A 21,947-nucleotide genomic window follows, 5' to 3' on the forward strand; every position below is an offset into this window, starting at 1 on the left:
TTTTTCTTTCTTTCTTTTTTTTTTTTTTTTTTTGGATGCTGTTGGTATATTTTGTAGAAAAAAAACTTTTGAGCTTCAGATCATCCCAAGAAGATACATAGTAGAGGGAGAGGACTTGAAGGTAGGAAGAGGAAACACAGAGAAAAGGACCGCGTTTGGGGCTGTGGGGTGGGGGAGCAAGAGGAGGGAAAGTTGGTCCAGAGAAGATGCGCCCCTTCAGTGGAAGTGAGCAAAAATCACCCAATTAGCTGTCTTATGAAAACTAGCAAGGGGCTGAGCTCTAGCTCCTAGATGACCAGGGTATTTAATAGAAACCACACTTGTATTTTAGATAAACGCTGAATTTCTCATTTCCCCTCCCATAGGCTAGTGGGTCTTAAATTTTCGTTGTACACATTAGCCCTACTCTGAGATTCTGTTTGAATGGGTTCTAGGTAGGGCATAGGAAGACATTTTTAGCAGGCTCCCAGGATAATTCTGAGGCAGGTAGTCTGCATTAGAAAGGCTTTGCCCTTAGGTTATCATCTTTGGGTAAGTATTTAGTAAATCTGAGAGAAGAGCCAAACATACAGTAAAGGTATGCTTGGTTGTAGAGTGCAAATTATGGGGCCACTGAATAAAATGCATCTAACCCACTGGTTTTCTACAGTAGGAGATTCCTGAGCTGAGTTTTAAAGGAGGAGAAGGATGTCTCAGGCTTTGGACCTGGTGAGCAAAGGCACAGAGGTGACAAACAGCATATATGTTCAGATCTGGTCTCAATAGAGTCAATGGAAACCAAGTGGTAAAATGAGACTAAGTTACACAGAGGTTACACCAAGAACGTTGCATTTCCGTAGATTTAAGGATTTGCAGGGGGAGGGGCAAGGAGTAATGTACAAAGTAGATTGACATTTTAGATAGACGCCCAGTGACTGAAAGAGATGGAACACAAGGACCGGAAGATTGTAAAAACCACTTCAAATCATGAGTTGTAGAAATCAAAGCAGCAAATAATGGTTTGAAAAATTTTGTTGTTAAAATGTTTTCAGTATAACAATTTGCATTTCATAGGGACTTGGACAAAACAGTCATTGCAGAAATGTGGAAGGAGTATAAGTTTGCCTTCTAAGTTACAGATAATTCAGCACAGTACCAAACATAATTTGGTGTTCAAGACCCAAGAAGGTTGGTTAGGCGACACAAGCGTACCCGTCTCTCATTCCAAAAGCCACCATCAGTGGGGCCTCTAAGGTTTGTACTTGGGCTTCTTTTTTTTTTTTTTTTTTTTTTTTATTTTATTTTTTTTTTTGTCTTTTGTCTTTTGTTGTTGTTGTTGTTGCTATTTCTTGGGCCGCTCCCGAGGCATATGGAGGTTCCCAGGCTAGGGGTCCAATTGGAGCTGTAGCCACCAGCCTACACCAGAGCCACAGCAACGCAGGATCCGAGCCACGTCTGCAACCTACACCACAGCTCACGGCAACGCCGGATCGTTAACCCACTGAGCAAGGGGCAGGGACCGAACCCGCAACCTCATGGTTCCTAGTCGGATTCGTTAACCACTGCGCCACGACGGGAACTCCTTGGGCTTCTTAATATCTCAGTTTCTCTACACTTTAAATATAAACCAAACCACCAAAAATCATGACAACCTCATTTCTCTTTTATTTACACTAGCAAAGTGGGGCTGGGAGAAATAAGGACCCCCAAAAATGTACCATCTGCAGCTCTATCACAAAGTCTAAAAGAGCATTTCTACTTTTCAAAGGTAATCTTTATGGGAAAGCGGGCTTGATAAAAAGCACTCAATAATGACGAATTACTATTCTCAGAAGGTGCTGTGTGCCACATACAGATGTAGGCTGGGGCCTTAGCACTGCCACTTACTGCCAAATGTGCTGGAAGTCTTAATTTTTTCTACAGGAAGAAAAAAACGGCTTTGTCAGTTTTTAGCGGTTGACTTAGACTGATTTTTGTTGCTTTTTAAACATGAGAAAATGGGTTACAATGAAGGCTGCTTGGAATCTCATAATTGTGACTGTGATGTTATTTAATGCCCAACGCAAATAAGAACCTGGATGGGCATAAAAGCAGAGAGGGGATATATTTTAAATGAGTTGGCATTCCTCTATTTTGGCAAAACGGAACTGAAGTTACATAGTCCTCTTGTAACCTGCTGCTGACAGTCTGGTTTAGGGAGGTACTTGTGCCTGGTGTATTGCAAGATTCGGAATTATGGAGAGAAACCTCAGGATCAATGCCAAGTTCTCTTTTGATAGACGAGTCTCTCAAGAGGAAAAGCGCTGTGTTGTATAATATCTTTGTGTCAGTTTTATGTACATCGTGGCAGAAATACTCCTCTAGGGTGACTGGAGAACAACAGATTATTGGAAGAGTAGTGTGAAAAGGAGAGGTGGCAGCAAGATAGAATTACTGTAAACCTATTTCCTTCCAAGCCAGCTCTTACTTTAGATTGAGAGATCCAAAGCAGAGGCGCCGTCTCCTTGACCAACCCTGACTCCTGGCCGTTTGTAAATGCCAGTTTATCACGTCGTTTTGTATTCTATTGGAAAAGGGGAAGAATGCCTCCGGGTTCCTCGGAGTTCCGGCCTTTGTCCTTTTCGGCTCACCATTGGCTGAGACCGTTGAGCCCACCCCCACCCCTTCCGCTGCTGTCCGGGCCTTCAAGCACGAGGGCGGGACTTTGTGACGTAGGCCTGACGTCTCCAGGGGTATATAAGACCCTGCAGGAGCGCCGACTCCTACAGGAGCCGCCGGCAAGGGGGCTGCGAGGAAGCTCATTAGAGCGTAGCCGGAAAGGAGAAGGTGCGGCGAGTCTGGCTCAAAGGCACCTGCCTTTCTCCCCGCTTCCCAGCGGCAGTTAGGAGTTCGTGGTGTCTCTCGCGGTGGGGTTTGCGGGCGGTTCCTCAAGTGTCGGGACAGCGTAGGGCTCCGGAGTGGGAGGCCTGCGGGCTGAGGAGGGCCCACACCAGCCAGTGAGGCACCAGCAGGCCAGTACCCGTGTGGTGGACTCGGGGTCCGGGCCGGCAGGTCAGCCACCGCCACCGCTGAACTAGGCGACGTGGAATCCGGACGCCCGCTGTCCCACGTCTTACCGCCCTCTCCATTAAGCCACCCAAACGGCAAAACCATCACAGACCCCAGCCTAGGTCTTTAGGGAGTCAGTAGTGGGTACCATTTTCATTTTCTGTGATTCCGAAGCTACCACTCTTGCATCCTCAGCCAAAGGCACCGTTTTCCTGCTCAGGCGTTCCCCCTATGTTATGGGTTAGCGGAAGTTCTCATTTTGATGTGGAGGGTGGAGATTGTAAAATTTGTTTTTGACAAATATTGCTTAAAGGTGAAGTTTGAGGAGAATAAGTAAGGTGTAAGCGTCTGTATTTGTGCCTTTACCCTTTGATTACTTACAATTGGTGTTAGAGTATTTCTCATCTTCTTCAGGACAGTTCTTTGTACGGGACTGCTTTGTAGGATGCTCAGCATCCCTGATCCTAGGGCGCTTAACAGCCCCGAACATTCACAACATCTGGGAAGGGGTGGGAGTGCAGCATATTTAGGATCATTGAGTGGGTGCTCTCCCCAAGATTGGCAGCACCAACTGCTGACTGACTACAGAGAGTGTGTTTTGTTAGCTCCATCATGGTTACTGGTAAGCCACTTTCAAAACATGACCTATCAACTCACACTGGGTGCAAGGATGTAATTTAAAAATATATATGTGTGTGTGTATAAATGTAAATGAAATGTATGTGCATCATCCATTTAATTACCGCCTATGTCCCTTAACGTTTAGCATATGGTCCTGCCAGAGCTGCACTACAGGTTTTTTAAAGATGGTTTAATTCAGTAAAGCTCCCATTAAATGATACTCTGATAGTAAGTTTTCATTAGATTGAATAAGATACCCTTAATTATATTCTCAAAGGTTTTGCTTTGGCTAATATTGATCATTTTTTTCCCCCTGATCTTTGGGAAGATGAAATATGCTTTTAAATATTCAACATTTTGCTGTGACACATTAGTTACTCTTTCTTAGAGGTTTGTCCCTTGTATAATTGCTGTAACTAAACTGTGCCATTTAGCCCCATGAAACTCATTACTCTCTTTACTACAGAGATATTGTTGAGGACGTGGTTCATTATACCACACTATTCTCCTCTTTATGAAGACCCAGAGGAGAAATTTCTCCTGGGTCTTAGTACCCAGAATATCCGTGATTCTCCCAAGCAACTGATTTGTTTTTTATCTCAAGAAACCTGAATTGGAGTTCTCTTGTGCATCTGGATAAGGATCTGGCATTGTCACTGCAGCAGCTTGGGTTGCTGCTATGGCAGGGGTTCGATCTCCCTGGCCTGGAAACTTCCACATGCCATGAGTGCAGCCACACAAAAAAAGAAAGAAAGAAACCTGAATCATTTAACCAACTGTTTTCTATTTGATGGCCACTTGGTAACTCAGGAAGCTGATCTGACACTCAATCTCTAGTGTAAGACCTACGGCTCGTATTTGGGATACTAACCTTACCTCTGGTTTCATCCTATTTTTCCTACAATAATTTTCCTCTCAACTACTGAACTGATAGCCTTAATATTTAATTTTGTTCTTATGTGTATTTATAAACCACCTGAAATAATTTTTTAGAATGAAAAAGAATACACACTGACACAGTTTAGGGTGACAACATCTGCAACTCAGAATTACAAGTAAGACTATGCAATACCCATGTTACTACTTAACATCCAGGAAGGCAAAAGAGGGGGAGGAAAAACTAAAGCAGAGGTTTAGGGATGATCTGAGAAAAGAGGTACATATGGTGGTAGGTAGTACAATACCACGAGTAACTACTCTGCTTAATGTTAAAAACAAAATTAAATTTAAAACTAGGAGTCCCTTGGTGGCACAGCAGGTTAGGAATCCAGTGTTGTTGCTGCTGTGGCACAGGTTTGACCCCAGGCCTGGGAATTTCTGCATGCGGCAGGTGAGGCCTCCCCCAAATTTTACGCTAAAATATGTACACTTAAAGATGATCGCTGTGTCTGGGGATATGTTTGGAAAAGAGAAAAAAAGATTTTTTGGAGAGAAATTCTACTTTGTACTCTATTAGAATGTACAGAAAAGCTGGTTGCCATGTGGTTTGGAAAGATGTTTCTGAGACATAGATAAATGAGCTTAATTTATCTTTGATTTTTCCTGCACAGAATGTTTACTAAATTTTATAGAAACAGGTTTTGTTTGGTTGGTGTTCTTTGCTTTTAGTACCTTTCTGGAGCTCCTGATACAGACTTATTTAGTAGTACTAGATTGCTCATCTGTACATGATAAGTTGTTGGTAGTATGGTTCTTTTTTTAGCTACCATTAAAAATTGGCCAATTTGGAGTTCCCGTTGTGGCTCAGCAGTTTACGAATCTGACTAATATTCATGAGGACGAAGGTTTGATCCCTTGCCTTGCCCAGTGGGTTAAGGATCTGGCATTGCTGTGGCTGTGGTGTAGGCTGACAGCTATAGCTCTAATTTGACCCCTAGCCTGGGAACCACCATGTGCCACGGGTGAGGCCCTAAAAAAAAAAAAAAAAAAAAAAATTAGCCAATTTTACTAGAATAAATACCTAGAGATTAGAACTAAAGCTAGTAATTTTAATGGAAGATGGATTTGTTCTTAAAAACTATAGTTAGTTCATAAAATTGTTAATGAAAAATGAATATACTATTTATAAGACTTTTTTTTTTTTTTTTTTACAGTTGAGATTACAAACATCTTGCTAGAATGATTTCTTCAAAGCCCAGACTTGTCATACCTTATGGCCTCAAGACTCTGCTTGAGGGAGTTAGCAGAGCCATTCTCAAAACCAATCCACCAAACATCACCCAGTTTGCAGCAGTTTATTTCAAAGAACTTATTGTATTTAGAGAAGGTTTGTTATTGTTTTAGATAATATATTTGTTACTTTGAAAAAGAAAGCTTTTTAAATTGGCAATTTTATGTATCTGATTTCCTGTATTTATTTCTTCAGGAAATAATTCTCTGGATATAAAAGATCTGGTTAAACAATTTCATCAGACTAAAGGTAAGTACCATAGTTTAATAAAAATAATATATAGTAATAGTTTAATAAAGATCTAATTATAAATTATTGCATCATTCCTAGCATAAGTTCAAACTTGAGTGATCTCATATAATTTCTGCTTAAATAATTTTTACTGATGTTTAAGTAATCACATTGATGCTTTATTATTGAATCAGTTTTTTTTTTTTTAATCTGAGAACTGACATTTTGGAGGATTCAAAATCTTAAAAAAGACAAAAAATAGGAAACATGCCTTTTGCAAACCATTTCATAAAATAAGACCTAGAACAGTGTGTGTAAACTACTATTCAAACCCTTTCCAATATATCCTGAATTTTGTGGTAATAAAGACTCAATAATTTGAGTATTATGAGATGCATTACTTAGGAGAGCTGTATCAACAGTCTTCTTGGAAGATTATTTTAAGAGAAAAGGTCAATCACCCTTTTTTTCTCCCCATGATAGTTTAACTGCAGTCCAGCTTAGAGGACAGGAGATCAATGTTTCTGTTCCAAGTGTGTCTCTATGTAGTGAAGAGCGAGGTTTTTCATTGCAGGTGGTCTCTGGCCTGCCTCTGTGACCTAAGGCTGTATATATGCTTTTTAAAAAGTTGTGTTTTATGTATATATGTGTAAATGTCTCTTATGTGAACATGAAGCATGAAACTGAGCTGAAGGAGTCGGGGGGAAAAATGGAAATGGCAAAGTTCACATGATGAAAATCTGGGAAGATCAATATAAGAAAAACAGGATATATTGATTAACTCCCAAGGACAGGCACACGTATCTAAAAGAATGGTAAGAAAAAACTTTAGGAAGAATTTTGTGGAGAAAATGGTGACTTACAGTGATTGTGAGAAATAGCTAAATAATGCTACACTGCTGACCAGTGTTTTGGAATGACCATAGAGAAAGGAAATGTAGGATCACTTTGATTCTCAGCCACTTTGGTGATATGAAGCGGTAACACAGACAAACTAGGGAGAGATCAGGGGTAAGACCTAGGAAAATGTAAAAATCATGAGCGTTTGGATCTACAGTGAAAGAAACACTCAGACAAAAAGCAAGGTTAAGAATAGGAAGAGTCAGCATTTCGGAGTTCCCACTGTGGCTCAGTGGAAATGAACCTGACTAGTATAGTATCCATGAAGATGCAGGTTTGATCCCTGGCTTCATTCAGTGCATTAAGGATCCGGCATTGCCGCAAGCTGTGGTGTAGGTTGAAGATTCAGCTTGGATCTGGCATTGCTGTGGCTGTGGTGTAAACCGGCAGCTATAGCTCCAATTGGATCCCTAGCCTGGGAATTTAGTTTGTTGCGGGTACAGCCCTTAAAAAAATTTCAAGGGGTGGGAGAGTGATCTGCTGTGGTTCAGGAATATTTTATTGTCAAGTCTGGCTGCTTCCCTGCAAGGTCTTGATGGCATTTTCAGCTTACCATGGGGAATAGATCTGGGGTTTGCTTACCATCAGCAGGATATACACACAAGTGCTCCAGCACTGACCACTCTCCCCCTTTCCATGAGCCTGGCTTCCCAGGCAGTCAAAGTTCCTATGGCCTTTGTACTTGTGTCTGTTGTGCCAAGAGCTATGTCTGAAAGGACTGGGTGTGCAGACTTGCTTGGTTTAGAATGGTGATAAAGTCAGTGAATCTTTATGGTGGTAGGTAACTAAGTAGTAGCCTTTGAAGCTAATTTGTTTACTGAAGAGTTTACCCACCTTTCAAACTAACAAGTGTTTTTTGTTTTGTTTTTTGCTTTTTTTAGGGCCGCATCCACAGCATATGGCAGTTCCCAGGCTAGGGGTCCAATCGGAGCTACAGCTGCTGGCTTACACCACAGCTCATGGCAATGCCAGATTTTTAATCCACTGAGCAAGGCCAGGGATCAAATCCAAAGCCACATGGTTCCTAGTTGGATTTGTTTCCACTTCACCAAGATAGGAACTCCCAACCTAGCAAGTGGACTAAACTGATGGATTTTGGTCTAGATAGGTTAACATCTTTGAATCTCAGCATTCAAAATTAACAGATTGAACTAATGGAGCAGCCATATTTTCAATATGGAGTAGGAGATTCCCCTGCCTTTTTCCTCCAGTAACAATAGATATCAAGGAAATTGATATAGAGTACAGATAATCCCAGCAGTAAGCTCTACAGTATGGCTGTAGAGACAGATTGCTCTTTAGGGCAGTTGAGTAGTTTAGTGCCTATGACTACCTCAACTACCTAAACTGCCTAAACTACAAACTACTGCTAGTTCTAGTTTACCAGAGAGTTGGGAAGGGAACATGGAAGAAGGACCAGAAAACCTAAAAGTTATGGTCAATATCAACTTGGCTCATTTTGTCTGCCTTTTGTTGTCATATCAAATGGCTTCTTTTTTTGGGGGGGGGGTGGGGGGCCCACACCCACAGTGGGTGAAGGTTCCCAGGTCTAATCGGAGCTAGAGCTGCTGGCCTATGTCACAGCCGCAGCAATTCGGGATCTGAGCCACGTCTGCGACCTACACCACAGCTCACAGCAACGCCAGATCCTTAACCCACTGAGTGAGGCCAGGGATCGAACCCACAACTTCATGGTTCCTAGTTGGATTCGTTTCCACTGTGTCATGACAGGAACTCCTCAAATGGCTTGTTAATGGACAAACAGTATCCATTAAGTTGGGTCTGTCATAGACACTGCCCAAGTCCACCTGTCCCCAAGAAAGCATCACTCTGGTCTAAAGAGGAACTATCTGGAGATATGCATGCATCATAAAGTTGCCACTAGGTAGGGTATTTCCTCTCCCAAGTGACAGCCTCCTACCTTCTGACTGGCTTAATTCTTCACCTGCACCTTCTGTGGGAGTTTTGGGTAAATCTGGCTGCATGATTTTTCAGTTCTCTACAATAGAGATGTAGATACAACATCTTCTCCTCCTAAATAGAACTTGCCTTATGGGGATCCCAGTTTTAAATATACGTGGTGGCACCTATTATATCCTACATGCTCTGGGTCTGTGGCTCTCAGTGACTGACAATATGGGGAAATGAACCATACCTTGAGGACTCAGTTAGCTGACCCTTATTCTGGTCTTTTACTTTCTTCAACATGAGCCTAGATCAGCCTAAAGGACAGCACCAGTTTTTAAAACCTGGTAATGTGGGCAAGAGCTAAACTACCATCCCAAATGCACTGGTCCCCACTGTCTCCCAGGTATCAGATGTATCCTCCAAAGTTATTCCCAAACTGGTCTGTTCGTTGTGCAGCAGCATTACTACCAAGCTTGTCCGATGCACAGAAAGCACGGAGATAAGTACATCCTGCACATAGCATTTCAAACATTTCATTCCAGGATTTTTTTTCCTAGAAGGAGCCAAATTTTTGGTAGGATTTACCATAGGACCAATAATGTTTATCCCTCTCCCCAGTGCTTTCAAAATTTCATGCAGAGTTGGGTGATGAAAGAGGGAAAAGAGACAGACTTGGAAGCAAACTTTTCTCACTCCTCTGTCATCTCTCATCTTTTCTCCCATTTTCCAGATCCTAGGACCTTTAGGATGGTCTCTGGCTCTATCTGGGCCTCTGGTGTGGCATTTCACATGTGCTTATTTATAGAGCAGCTCATGTAGGTTTAGCAGGATAAGGATCCAGCGCTGTCACTGCTGTGGCTCGGGTTTGAATCCTGGCCTGGGAACTTCCGCATGCTGGGGGTTCAGGGGAAAAAAAAAAAAAGGCAGTCATGTAAAACACTTTTTTGGATCCTCGTCTTGATTTTCTGCAGTTGCATTAAGCAGGTCTCACTACTGTATGAATCAGTGAAAGTGCTTCTGTTTCTCAGTCTTCTCAGAATTTCTTCACTAATGCACATGACTCATTATTTGAGGGGATTTTAGATATTTTAAGGCAAAAAAGTTGTCTCAAGTTCTACCACTTAGTATATCTAGGAAAAGAAGGAAGAAAGGGAATGGAATTTATCGAGCACCTGTTTTGTCTGAGTTATTTACGATGTATTTTTTCAGTTAAGACAACTTCATAAGGTAGGTAATGTCACTGAAATTGTACTCAAGAAATACGAGCTCGAGGACTCATTTATTGTCTTTCTACAATAGACAGGCTAACATTCTAGGATCCCTAGAGAAAAACCTTTTAGTGAAATCTCAGCTCTCTTTTCCTACCTTATCTCCCACTATTTTACTTCTTCCTCTCGTCAGCTTCTTGTATGGAGCCTGTAGCCGAGATTGTGCCAGTTCTGATCTTTTCACCACTCAGTGAAGAGGGCAGTGGTTTCTCCACAATAGTGGTAAATGAGATCCGACACTCTTAACACTATGCATCCTGCTAAGTAAGCCTAATTGAGTCTAGTTTCCATTGTTAGCCCTGTCTTGGCTTCCAACACAGGCAGGAAATAGGTACCTCTTTGAAGAAGCAAGAAGGCCTAACCCACCGAGGGAATGTAAATTGGCACAACCACTATGGAAAACAGTAGGGAGGTACCTCAGAAAACTGAATATAGAACTACCATATGATTCAGTAATTCCACTCCTAGTCATATATCTGGGCAAAACTATAATTCAAAAAGAGATATGCAGCACTATTCACAATAGCCAAGACATGGAAACAACCTAGATGTCCATCGACAGAGGAGTGGATCAAGAAGATGTGGTACATATACACAATGGACTACTACTCAGCCATAAAAAGAAAAAATAATGCTGTTTGCAGCAACATGGATGGAACTAGAGACTCTCATACTAAGTGAAGTCAGTCAGAAAGCGACAAATACAATATAATATCACTTATATGAGGAATCTAAAATAGGGCACAGATGAACCTATCTACAGAACAGAAACAAACTCACAGACATGGAGAAGAGATTTGGCACAAGGGAAACTCCATATACCACATCTTCTTAATCCATTCATCTATCAATGGACATTTAGGTTGTCTCCATGTCTTGGCTATTGTGAATAGTGTTGCAATGAACGTACAGGTTCGAGTGTTTTTTTCAAGTAAAGTTTTGTCTGGGTATATGCCTGAGAGTGGGATTGCTTGGTCATGTGGTATTTCTATATTTAGTTTTCTTAGGTACCTCCATACTGCTATCCATATGGAAGTACCTAATTGGATTTGTTTCTGCTGCACCACGACAGGAACTCCTGTATATCTTCTTTGGAGAAATGTCTGTTCAGCTCTTTTGCCCATTTTCCATTGGGTTTTTGGCTTTTTTGCTGCTGAGTTGAATAAGTTGTTTGTATATTTTAGAGATTAAGACCTTATGAGTTGCATCATTTGAAACTATTTTCTCCCATTCTGTAAGTTGTCTTTTTTTTTTTTTTATGGTTTCCTTTGCTGTGCAAAGGCTTGCCATTTTGATTAGGTCCCATTGGATTATTTTTGCTTTTATTTCTATTGCTTTGGGAGACTGACCTGAGAAAACATTTGTAAGGCTGATATCAGAGAATGCTTTGCCTATGTTCTCTTCTAGGAGTTTGATGGTATCTTGTGTTATGTTTAAGTCTTTAAGCCATTTTGAGTTTATTTTTGTGCATGGTGTGAGAGCGTGTTCCAGTTTCATTGACTTATATATGGCTGTCCAATTTTCCCAGCACCACTTGCTGAAAAGACTGTCTTTTTCCCATTTTATAGTCTTGCCTCCTTTGTTGAAAATTAATTGCCCATGGTGTCTGGATTTATTTCTGGGTTCTCTATTCTGTTCCATTGGTCTGTCTGTCTCTTTTGTACCAGTACCACACTGTCTTGATGACTCTGGCTTTATAACATTGCCTGAAGTCTGGGAGAGTTATGCCTCCTGCTTGGTTTTTGTTCCTCAGGATTGCTTTGGAAAGTCTGGGTATTTTGTGGTTCCATATAAATTTCTGGATGGTTTGTTCTAGTTCTGTGAGAAGTGTCATGACTAATTTAATAGGGATTGCATTGAATCTGTAGATTGCTTTGGGTAGTATGGCCATTTTTACAATATTTTTTCCAACCCAGGAGCATGGAATATCTTTCCATTTCTTTGAATCCTCTTTAGTTTCCTTGATTAATGTTTTAGAGTTCTCAACATATAAGTCTTTCACCTCCTTGGTCAGGTGTATTCCCAGGTATTTGATTTTTTTGGGTGCAGTTTTAAAAGTATTATATTTTTGTATTCCTTTTCTAATATTTCATTATTAGTATACAGAAATGCAACTGATTTCTAAATGTTAATCTTATATCCTGCTGCTTTGCTGAATTTGTTAATCAGTTTGAATAGTTTTTGGGTTGAGTCCTTAGGTTTTTCTATGTATAGTATCACGTCATCTGCATACAGTGACAATTTTACATCTTTGCTTCCAGTTTGGATGCCTTTTATTTCTTCTGTTTGTCTGATTGAAGTGGCTAGAACTTCCAATACTATGTTGAATAACAGTGATGAGAGTGGGTATCCTTGTCTTGTTCCAGATTTTAGTGGGAAGGCTTTCAGCTTTTCTCCACTGAGTATTATTTGTGGGTTTGTCATAAATGGATTTTATTATGTTAAGGTATGTTCCCTCTACCCACTTTGGTAAGAGTTTTTATCGGAGTTCCCGTCGTGGCGCAGTGGTTAACGAATCCGACTAGGAACCATGAGGTTGCAGGTTCGGTCCCTGCCCTTGCTCAGTGGGTTAACGATCTGGCGTTGCCGTGAGCTGTGGTGTAGGTTGCAGACGCGGCTCAGATCCTGCGTTGCTGTGGCTCTGGCATAGGCTGGTGGCTACAGCTCCGATTGGACCCCTAGCCTGGGAACCTCCATGTGCCGTGGGAGCCGCCCAAGAAATGCCAAAAAAAAAAAAGTTTTTATCATGAATGGATGTTGGCAATAGATGCTTTTGCTGCATCTATTGAGAGGATCATGTGGTTTTTGACTTTTGTTAATGTGGTGTATGACATTGATTGATTTGCATATGTTGAACCATCCTTGCGAACCTGGGATGAATCTATCAGTCTAATTTTCAATTCTTATGCAGCACCATAGTAGTTACGCACATCATTAAATATTGTCTTGAGTTTTTTATTCATATTAGATATTCATAATAATGTTTTCAGTTTCTTAGGCCATATTCTATTTTTTTGCCTTTTAGAATTCATTACACATACTTGTAGCTATCCACTCTTACTAAACTAACAAGGAATATGTCTATTTCGGGACTATACATACTACATTTTGTGAGGCTCTAGTGTACTCTGTACTTTCCTGGGCAATTTTTTCAAGTAAGGCTATACTGATTCCCCAGAAACTAGTATTATGCCAGAATGACCCTTTTATTTCTTGAAGTCCTGCATTTGCCTAGGCAGGGTATACCAAGGTAATAATTTCATTAAGTTAAAAAAATTTCAATGATTATCTGGTGATGTTGGGAGTAGGGCTTTGGTCACACTTTAACATTGTAAGCTTAATCATCTGGGGCATAGACCATACTAAAGAAGGCAGATAAATCACCAAGCAAATGATAGAGTCAAGAATTGGGGTCAGGAGGAGTGTCCTTCATGGTGCAGCAGTTAATGAGCTGGATTAGCATTCATGAGGATGCGGGTTCGATCCCAGGCCTCATTCAGTGGGTTAAGGACCCAGCATTGCCATAAGCTGTGGTGTAGGTTGCAAATACAGCTTGGATCCTGCGTTGCTGTGGCTGTGGTGTAGGCTGGCAGCTGTAGCTCCAATTCAACCCCTTGTCTGGGAACTTCCATGTGCCATGGGTGTGGCCCTAAAAAAGCAAAAAAAATAAAAAGAAGAATTGGGGTCAGATTCTTCAGTACAGGGTCAGGACTAAGAGAGGAGGGGGCTGGGGTGAGAAGCAGAAATGGAAAACCAGAAAAGCTAGGACAGCAAACCAAGCTGCCAAGATGAAGCCAGGAGCCAGGAGATGTAAGAACATGAAGGAAGGACATCTGGGGTCTTATGGGTTAAATATCTTACTCTTCTATCCAGAAACTTCAGTAGCTCCCTATTGTTCACAGAATCCAAACTCTTTAGTGTTGCGGGGATACTTTTAAAAAATATTAACCTAGTATAATCTGATTTCAGATAACCGTTGGTTTGTTTGTTTTTTTTCTGTTTGCTCTGTTGGATCTCCACCCATTGAAGGATTCATTTGCTTTAGGGAAAAGGCAAATATAGTCTGGTGCAAGGAAGTAATTATTCAGTATTAAGTTTCCAAAGTTCCTAATACAAGTTTTGCAGGAGCCTGTTTTTGCTGAGGGAAGATTTTCTTGGAATTTCCAAATCTGAATTTTGATTTAAGACCTAATGTTATCAGAACCAAGTTTTTACTTTATGTAAACCATAGAGGAGGGAGAAAAAGATAAGATACAAAGTCATTTCCTGTTGCAAAGGGAAGGGAAATGAAAAATCCTTCTCATCAATAGGATTGTGATGCTGGGGTGTGGTTGGTGCATGAAAAGCACTGGCTGAGATTGAAACTGGTGATATGGAAGGCACATAGAATCTCTGATCACAAGTCCCTAAGACCCAAGCAGGTGGCTTGTTCTTTGCATTCCTGGGTGCTCTCTAGAAGAATACATGCCTCCCAGAACCTGAGTGTAAGGTTACCATAGCACTGCATTTAATATGTCATATGCTACATTCAGCTCCCACACTATAATTGTCTTGATCAGATTTTCAGTAAATATTGAATAAAATAAATCAATGCTTTTGAATCAGTGGATTCGAAATAATGAAGAGTTTTTCTCGATGGGTCTGAGATAATATTTCTAGTTTCTTATGGCCTGTGTGTGGCTTTCAGTGGATCCAGATGTGTTTAGATTGTCCCAGGGTGCTGGATGGGGAAAAAGAGAAGTGACTCAACCCACTAGCAGTGTGCTGGGAAGAAAATAAAAACTGTCAGGTAGACCTTACTTGCTAAAGAGGACCAAATTAGGAGGGGGATCTCTCAGGCCTTGAGTGAAATAAGCACACAGGCCACACTTTCCACAGAGTAGAAACCTGAGTAGTAGGTTCAGTGAAGTCAGAGACCAGCACCCTGCACCTAGGCAGTATGAGTTAAGCCTCTACCAGACGTAACTGAGAGCTAGCAGAAAAGGACAACCTGTGGATCAGAGCCAGAGCTCACTGTAGTATCAGATTCCCTCTTCAGAAACGGGAGACACTTTGATAAAAAAGGCAGTACCCCAAAAGACTGAATAATTAACCCAAACAGACTTTTAAACTAGAAGGGACGAAGATTTTTAACTAAGAGCAAGTCAGTTTTTTATTTGGGAAGGAGGCATTTTTTTTAAATGATTTTTATTTTTTCTATTACAGTTGGTTTACAGTGTTCGGGCAATTTTCTGCTGTATAGCAAAGTGACCTAGTCGCACATACATGTATACGTTCTTTTTTCTCACATTATCATGCTCCATCATAAGTGACTAGATATAGTTCCCAGTGCTATAGGGCAGGATCTCATTGTTTATCCATTCCAAAGGCAATAGTTTGCATCTATTAACCCCCGATTCTCACGCCATCCCATTCCCTCCCCCTCCCCCTTGGCAACCACAAGTCTCTTGTCCATGTCCATGAGTTTCTTTTCTGTGGAAAGGTTTACTTCTGCCATATATTAGATTCTGGATATAAGTGATATCATATAGTATTTGTCTTTCTCTTTCTGACTTACTTCACTTAGTATGAGAGTCTCTAGTTCCATCCATGTTGCTGCAAATGGCATTATTTTGTTCTTTATGGCTGAGTAGTATTCCATTATGTATATATACCACATCTTCTTAATCCATTCATCTATCAATGGACATTTAGGTTGTTTCCATGTCTTGGCTATTGTGAATAGTGTTGCAATGAACATACAGGTTCAAGTGTCTTTTTCAAGGAGTTTTGTCTGGGTATATGCTCAGGAGTGGGACTGCTGGGTCATATGGTAATTCTATATTTAGTTTTCTGAGGTACCTCCATACTGTTTTCCATAGTGGTTGTACCAACTTACATTCCCACCAACAGTGTAGGAGGTTTCAGAAGGAGGCATTTTAATGCAAACTGAGATCAGCTAGAGAAAGTAGGTAATGCTTTCTAGCATGTCTAAGTCATAGTATGTAAATTTTGATTTCTTTAAAAGACCAGGGCATGCAGAGCTTTCTATGATCTAAATCTATCCTACCTTTGCAATCATCTTTCATTTCATATCCTTACAGACTTTCTGCACCAGACATACGACTTGTCATCTTCTGCAAATGTGAAGTAATTTCAAGTCATTTGATTCTGGCTTATGCTACTTCTCCCTCCTTTCCCTTCCTTTTCTACCTTTTAAATCCTACATGTCCTTAAAGTCCAATTCATTATTTCATTTAACCAATATTTAAATTCCCACCCATTGCCAGACAGGTACTAGGTGAAATTGAGACGTAGCTAATGCTGAAGTTAACAAAGTCCAGTGCCAGGATTTTTGGGAAAAGGGGTTCACAGAAATTGAGCCCCATATCTGTCCTGGTGGCATATTTCAAATTTATGTGCAGGAAAATAGAGGCCAGGCAGAGACTGGAAGTATCTCCAGGAAGAGGGAACAGAGAAGCAGAGTTTGGGGATACTAATATGGCTGGGATTTGGGTGACAAAACACCAGAGAAAGGCACTTACAGAGGATTCCCCAAATGTCTGCAAAAAATCCTTTTTTTTTTTTTTTTTTTTGGCCAATGCCTAAGCTGCTCATGTGTGAACTATAAAGCTTGAAAAGGCTTAGCAGAGATATGACATGATGGAGGATAATGTGAGAAAAAGAATGTATATGTGTGTGTGTGTGTGTATGACTAGGGTCCCTTTGCTATACAACAGAAATTGACCGAAATTATAAATCAACTATAATAAAATTTTTTTTAAAAGAAAGATAAAGCTAAGCAGAGAAGAGCTGTTGGGAGACTGAAAGCTAAGTAGGCATTTCTGAAGTGATGCAGTTTAGGGGAGGCTTAGGAGTTTGGCCTCAACCAAAATGAAGAGATTTTTTTCCAAAACCCTGGCAATTCAGTTGAGAACCCAGGAAGGTCATACCCTAGGAATAAAGACAATATGCTAGGCATAAGAGCAAAGCTGAAATATATCTATTTTAATAGAATCTAAAAAGAAGTCTCAGGAGGATCAGATTTGCCATTGTTAGAACAAGATATCAAAACCATCTAGAAGAAAATAATATAGTCAGAGTCTCTACAATGTCATTTACAGTTTCCAGCATACAATTAAAAATTACCATTCATTCAGAGCAGGAGGAAGTGACTAATAATTAAGAATTAAAACATTCACTAGAATCAGAGCCAAAGAAGATTCAAATACTGGAATTACTACACAAGAACTGAGAAGAACTATGATTAACATGCCTTGAAAAGGTGGGAAACTTTGGCAGAGTAAGAATATAAAAATAAGAAACAAAGAAACAAATGATTGGCATTCCCTTCATGGTGCAACAGAAACAAATCTGACTAGGAACTATGAAGTTGCAGGTTTGATCCCTGGCCTCACTCAGTGGGTTAAGGATATGGCATTGCTGTGAGCTGTGGTGTAGGTCACAGACACGGCTTGGATCCTGCATTGCTGTGGCTGTGGTGTAGGCCGGCATCTACAGCTCCGATTAGACCCCTAGCCTGGGAACCTCCATATGCTGCAGGTGCAGCACCCCCCCCCAAAAAAAGAAAAGATTATTTCAGAACTGCAGACCAATTCTTTTTTTTGTTTGTTTTTGTTTTTGTTTTTTTTGGGCCGCACTGGAAGCATATGGCTTCCCAGGCTAGAGGTTGAATCAGAGCTATAGCTGCTAGCCTGTGTCACAGCCACAGTAACTCAGGATCCGAGCCACATCTGCAACCTACATCACAGCTCATAGCAATGCCAGATCATTCACCCACTGAGCAAGGCCAGGGATTGAACCCACATCCTCATGGATGCTAGCCAGATTTGTTTCTGCTGTGCCATGATGGAAACTCCTGCAGACTAATTCTTATTAGATGTCTTTACTAGCAGAAGTCAGAATTAGAAACTAAAAAAACAGTATAAAATATCCAAATTGAAGCAGGGAGAAAAACAATAGAACAGAGTTTAAGAGATATATGTGGGACAAGCTCAAAAGGTCTAACATATAATTGGAGTCAGAGGAGAAAACAGAGTAGATGGAAAAGTATTACCTGAGAAAATAATGGCTGAGAATTGTCTCAGTCTGACTGAAAGTTTGATGAACCCACAGAAGAACAACTACAAAGAAAACTACATTTGAGTAGATCATGGTCAAGTTGCTGAAAAGACGAAATCATGAAAACAGGCAGGGTAAAAAGGCATGTTACTTTCAGGGAAATAATCAAATAGCTGATTTCTTAACAGAAACTATAGACTGGACTATGGAATGACATCTCTAAAGCGCTTAAAGCAAAAAGCTGCCAACCTAGAATGAATATACCCTCACTGAATATATCCTTTAAAAGTGCAAGAGCAACTAGCAACAGCAATTAGACAAAAGAAATAAAAGGCATCCAAATTGGAAGAGATAAAACTGTCACTGTATGCAGATGACCTGATACTATACATAGAAAACCCTAAGGACTCAACCCAAAAACTATTCGAACTGACTAACAAATTCAGCAAAGTAGCAGGATATAAGATTAACGTTGAGAAATCAGTCGCATTTCTCTATACTAACAATGAAATATTAGAAAAGGAATACAAAAATAAAATACCTTTTAAAATTGCACCCAAAAAATCAAATACCTGGGAATACACCTGACCAAGGAGGTAAAGGACTTAATGATGAGAACTATAAAACATTAATCAAGGAAATTAAAGAGGATTCAAAGAAATGGAAAGATATTCCATGTTCATGGATTAGAAAAATTAATATTGTAAAAATGGCCATACTACCCAAAGCAATCTACAGATTCAATGCAATCCCTATCAAATTACCCATGACATTTCTCACAGAACTAGAACAAACCATCCAGAAATTTATATGGAACCACAAAAGACCCAGACTTGCCAAAGCAATACTGAGGAACAAAAACCAAGCAGGAGGCATAACTCTCCCAGACTTAAGCAATATTACAAAGCCACAGTCATCAAAACAGTATGGTACTGGTATCAAAACAGACAGACAGACCAATGGAACAGAATAGAGAACCCAGAATTAAACCCTGACACCTATGGTCAATTAATCTTTGACAAAGGAGGCAAGAGCATAAAATGTGAAAAAGAAAGTCTATTCAGCAAGCATTGCTGGGAAACCTGGACAGCTGCATGCAAAGCAATGAAACTATAACACACTCTCACACCATGCACAAAAATAAACTCAAAATGGCTGAAAGACCTAAATAAAAGACAGGACACCATCAAACTCCTAGAAGAGAACATAAGCAAAAACACTCTCTGACATCAGGAGTTCCCGTCGTGGCGCAGTGGTTAACGAATCCGACTAGGAACCATGAGGTTGCGGGTTTGGTCCCTGCCCTTGCTCAGTGGGTTAACGATCCGGCGTTGCCGTGAGCTGTGGTGTAGGTTGCAGACGCAGCTCGGATCCCGCGTTGCTGTGGCTCTGGCGTAGGCCGGTGGCTATAGCTCCGATTCGACCCCTAGCCTGGGAACCTCCATATGCCGCGGGAGCGGCCCAAGAAATAGCAACAACAACAGACAAAAAAAGACAAAAGACAAAAAAAAACAAAAAAACAAAAAACAAAAAACAACACTCTCTGACATCAACCTCATGAATATTTTCTCAGGTCATTCTCCCAAGGCAATAGAAATAAGAGCAAGAATAAACCAATGGGACCTGATCAAACGGACAAGCTTTTGCATAGCAAAGGAAACCCAAAAGAAACCAAAAAGACAACTTAGAGAATGGGAGAAAATAGTTTCAAATGATGCAACAGACAAGGGCTTAATCTCTAGGACATACAAGCAACTTATATAACTCAACAGCAAAAAAGCCAACCACCCAATTGAAAAATGGGCAAAAGACCTGAATAGACATTTTTACAAGGAAGATGTAGAGATGGCCAACAAGCACATGAAAAAAAAAAATGCTTGACATCCCTGATTATTATAGAAATGCAAATCAGCTAGGGGCTGAATTGGAGCTGTAGCTGCTGACCTACACCACAGCCACAGCAACACCAGATCTGAGCCACATCTGCAACCTACACCACAGCTCAGAGCAATGCAGGATCTTTAACCCACTGAGCAAGGCCAGGGATTGAACCTGAGTCCTCATGGATACTAGTTGGGTTCGTTACTGCTGAACCACAATGTGAACTCTGGCCCTCTTGATAATCTTAATGTAACAAATGCAAATACCCAATGAGAAAATGGATATTACATAACTCTTAGACTAAAAACAGACACAGAATCTAAAAAGCAGCATATACCACAGTCCCCGTCATTCATGTTTCCTTACTACTTCTTTTTTTTTTTTTTTTTTTTGTCTTTTTTTTTTTGCTATTTCTTGGGCTGCTCCCACGGCATATGGAGGTTCCCAGGCTAGGGGTTGAATCGGAGCTGTAGCCATCGGCCTATGCCAGAGCCACAGCAACGCGGGATCCGAGCCGCGTCTGCAACCTACACCACAGCTCACGGCAACGCCGGATCGTTAACCCACTGCGGGACCAAACCCGCGACCTCATGGTTCCTAGTCGGATTCGTTAACCACTGCGCCACGACGGGAACTCCCTCCTTACTACTTCTAATAGCAGTTAGGACATCCCTTAGCTGCAAGTAACAAAACCAGTTAGCTGTGAAAACAAGTTATCTGAAGTGTGTATTCTGCTGCTAATACTGTAATCATCAATTACCTAGGTTCTCTGCTTTATCATTCTTAGTAGATCTTACTTGTCGCTTCATGCCACTGCTCTAGGCATCATGTCCATGTGTAAGGCAGGAAGGAGGAGGAAATGGTGGCATCACTGGCACTTTTTTCTTTCATTAAGAAAGTAAAATTAGAGTTCCTTTCATGGCTCAGCAGTAATGAACCCAACTAGTATCCATGAGGACATGGGTTCCATCCCTGACCTTGCTCAGTGGGTTAAGGATCTGGTTGCCGTGAGCTGTGGTATAGGTCGCAGGATCCGGCTCAGATCTGGCATTGCTATGGCTATGGTGTATGCTGGCAGCTGCAGCTCTGATTTAACCCCTGGCCTGGGAACTTTCATATGCCATGGGTATGGCCCTAAAAAGACAACAACAACAAAAAAGTAAAATCTAAGAAGTCTAATAGCCTTCACTTGTGTCCCATTGGCCAAGGGAGACTGATAGGTGTTCTGATAGAGGACATCAGAATGGACAGGGTAGGTTACACCTATACTTCTCCACAGGGGCTCCCTGGCATCTTGGATGGGGCAATTGTGTGGGGCCCCTTTCACACCTGCCCCATCTCATTTAAGCTTAACAAAAATTACTTAAGAGCCATTATATTAAATACATATTTCAGTCACTGTGCCAATCATGTTGTCATCTGTTTCTGTGCCTCTAACCTTTTTTTTTTTTTTTTTTCTGTCTTTTTGTCTTTTTAGGGCCGCACCTGTGGCATGTGGAGGTTCCCAGGCTAGGGGTCCAATCAGAACTTTGCTGCCAGCCTAAACCACAGCCACAGCAAGGCCAGATCCAAGCCAAGTCTGCAACCTACACCACAGCTCATGGCAATGCCAGATGCTTAACCCACTGAGCGAGGCCAGGGATTGAACCTGCGTCCTCATGGATGCTAGTCAGGTTTTCTGCTCCTCTTGTCTAGTCAGTGCTTCGGCTGCCTTAATACTAGTTATTACTTTTGGTAATAATAGATATCGATGGGAACTCAATATAAATTTGTTACAATATGTGGTAACTCATATGCAAATATTTACTAAAATTCTCTCATATATTCTATACAAAGCCAAATGGTTAATCTAGAGCTTTGCATTTCAAAAATACTATTAA

At 40.9% G+C, this 21,947-nt stretch overlaps 2 protein-coding genes across 4 annotated transcripts in view; one reads left to right on the forward strand and one right to left on the reverse strand.

Moving 5' to 3' along the window:
* LOC146402767 (uncharacterized) lies at positions 1-4,868 on the reverse strand. Its single transcript, XM_084964409.1, has 2 exons — positions 1,560-4,868; positions 1-1,240 (listed from the first exon to the last, which is right to left on the reverse strand). The coding sequence occupies exon 1, from the start codon at positions 3,130-3,132 to the stop codon at positions 2,443-2,445; it is 690 nt and encodes a 229-aa protein (XP_084820535.1). The 5' UTR covers positions 3,133-4,868; the 3' UTR covers positions 1-1,240; positions 1,560-2,442.
* Positions 2,766-21,947, forward strand: part of CABYR (calcium binding tyrosine phosphorylation regulated) — a 26,519-nt gene continuing 7,337 nt past the window's right edge. For all 3 annotated transcript variants that reach the window (NM_001348767.1, NM_001256771.3, NM_001348766.1), the window contains 3 exon segments: positions 2,766-2,805; positions 5,742-5,914; positions 6,014-6,067. In NM_001348767.1, coding sequence (NP_001335696.1) covers positions 5,767-5,914; positions 6,014-6,067 — 202 coding nt within the window. In that variant the 5' untranslated portion in view covers positions 2,766-2,805; positions 5,742-5,766.

Source organism: Sus scrofa, chromosome 6, assembly GCF_054392235.1.
Source record: "Sus scrofa isolate SSC_HxYL_T2T_F1_AM1 chromosome 6, Sscrofa_HxYL_maternal_Yorkshire_Landrace_v2.0, whole genome shotgun sequence".
Lineage (NCBI taxonomy): Eukaryota > Metazoa > Chordata > Mammalia > Artiodactyla > Suidae > Sus > Sus scrofa.

Bases quoted from the DNA above. Each gene is read 5' to 3' on its own strand.
- LOC146402767 (XM_084964409.1), bottom strand. From the start codon at position 3,132: ATGGTTTTGCCGTTTGGGTGGCTTAATGGAGAGGGCGGTAAGACGTGG.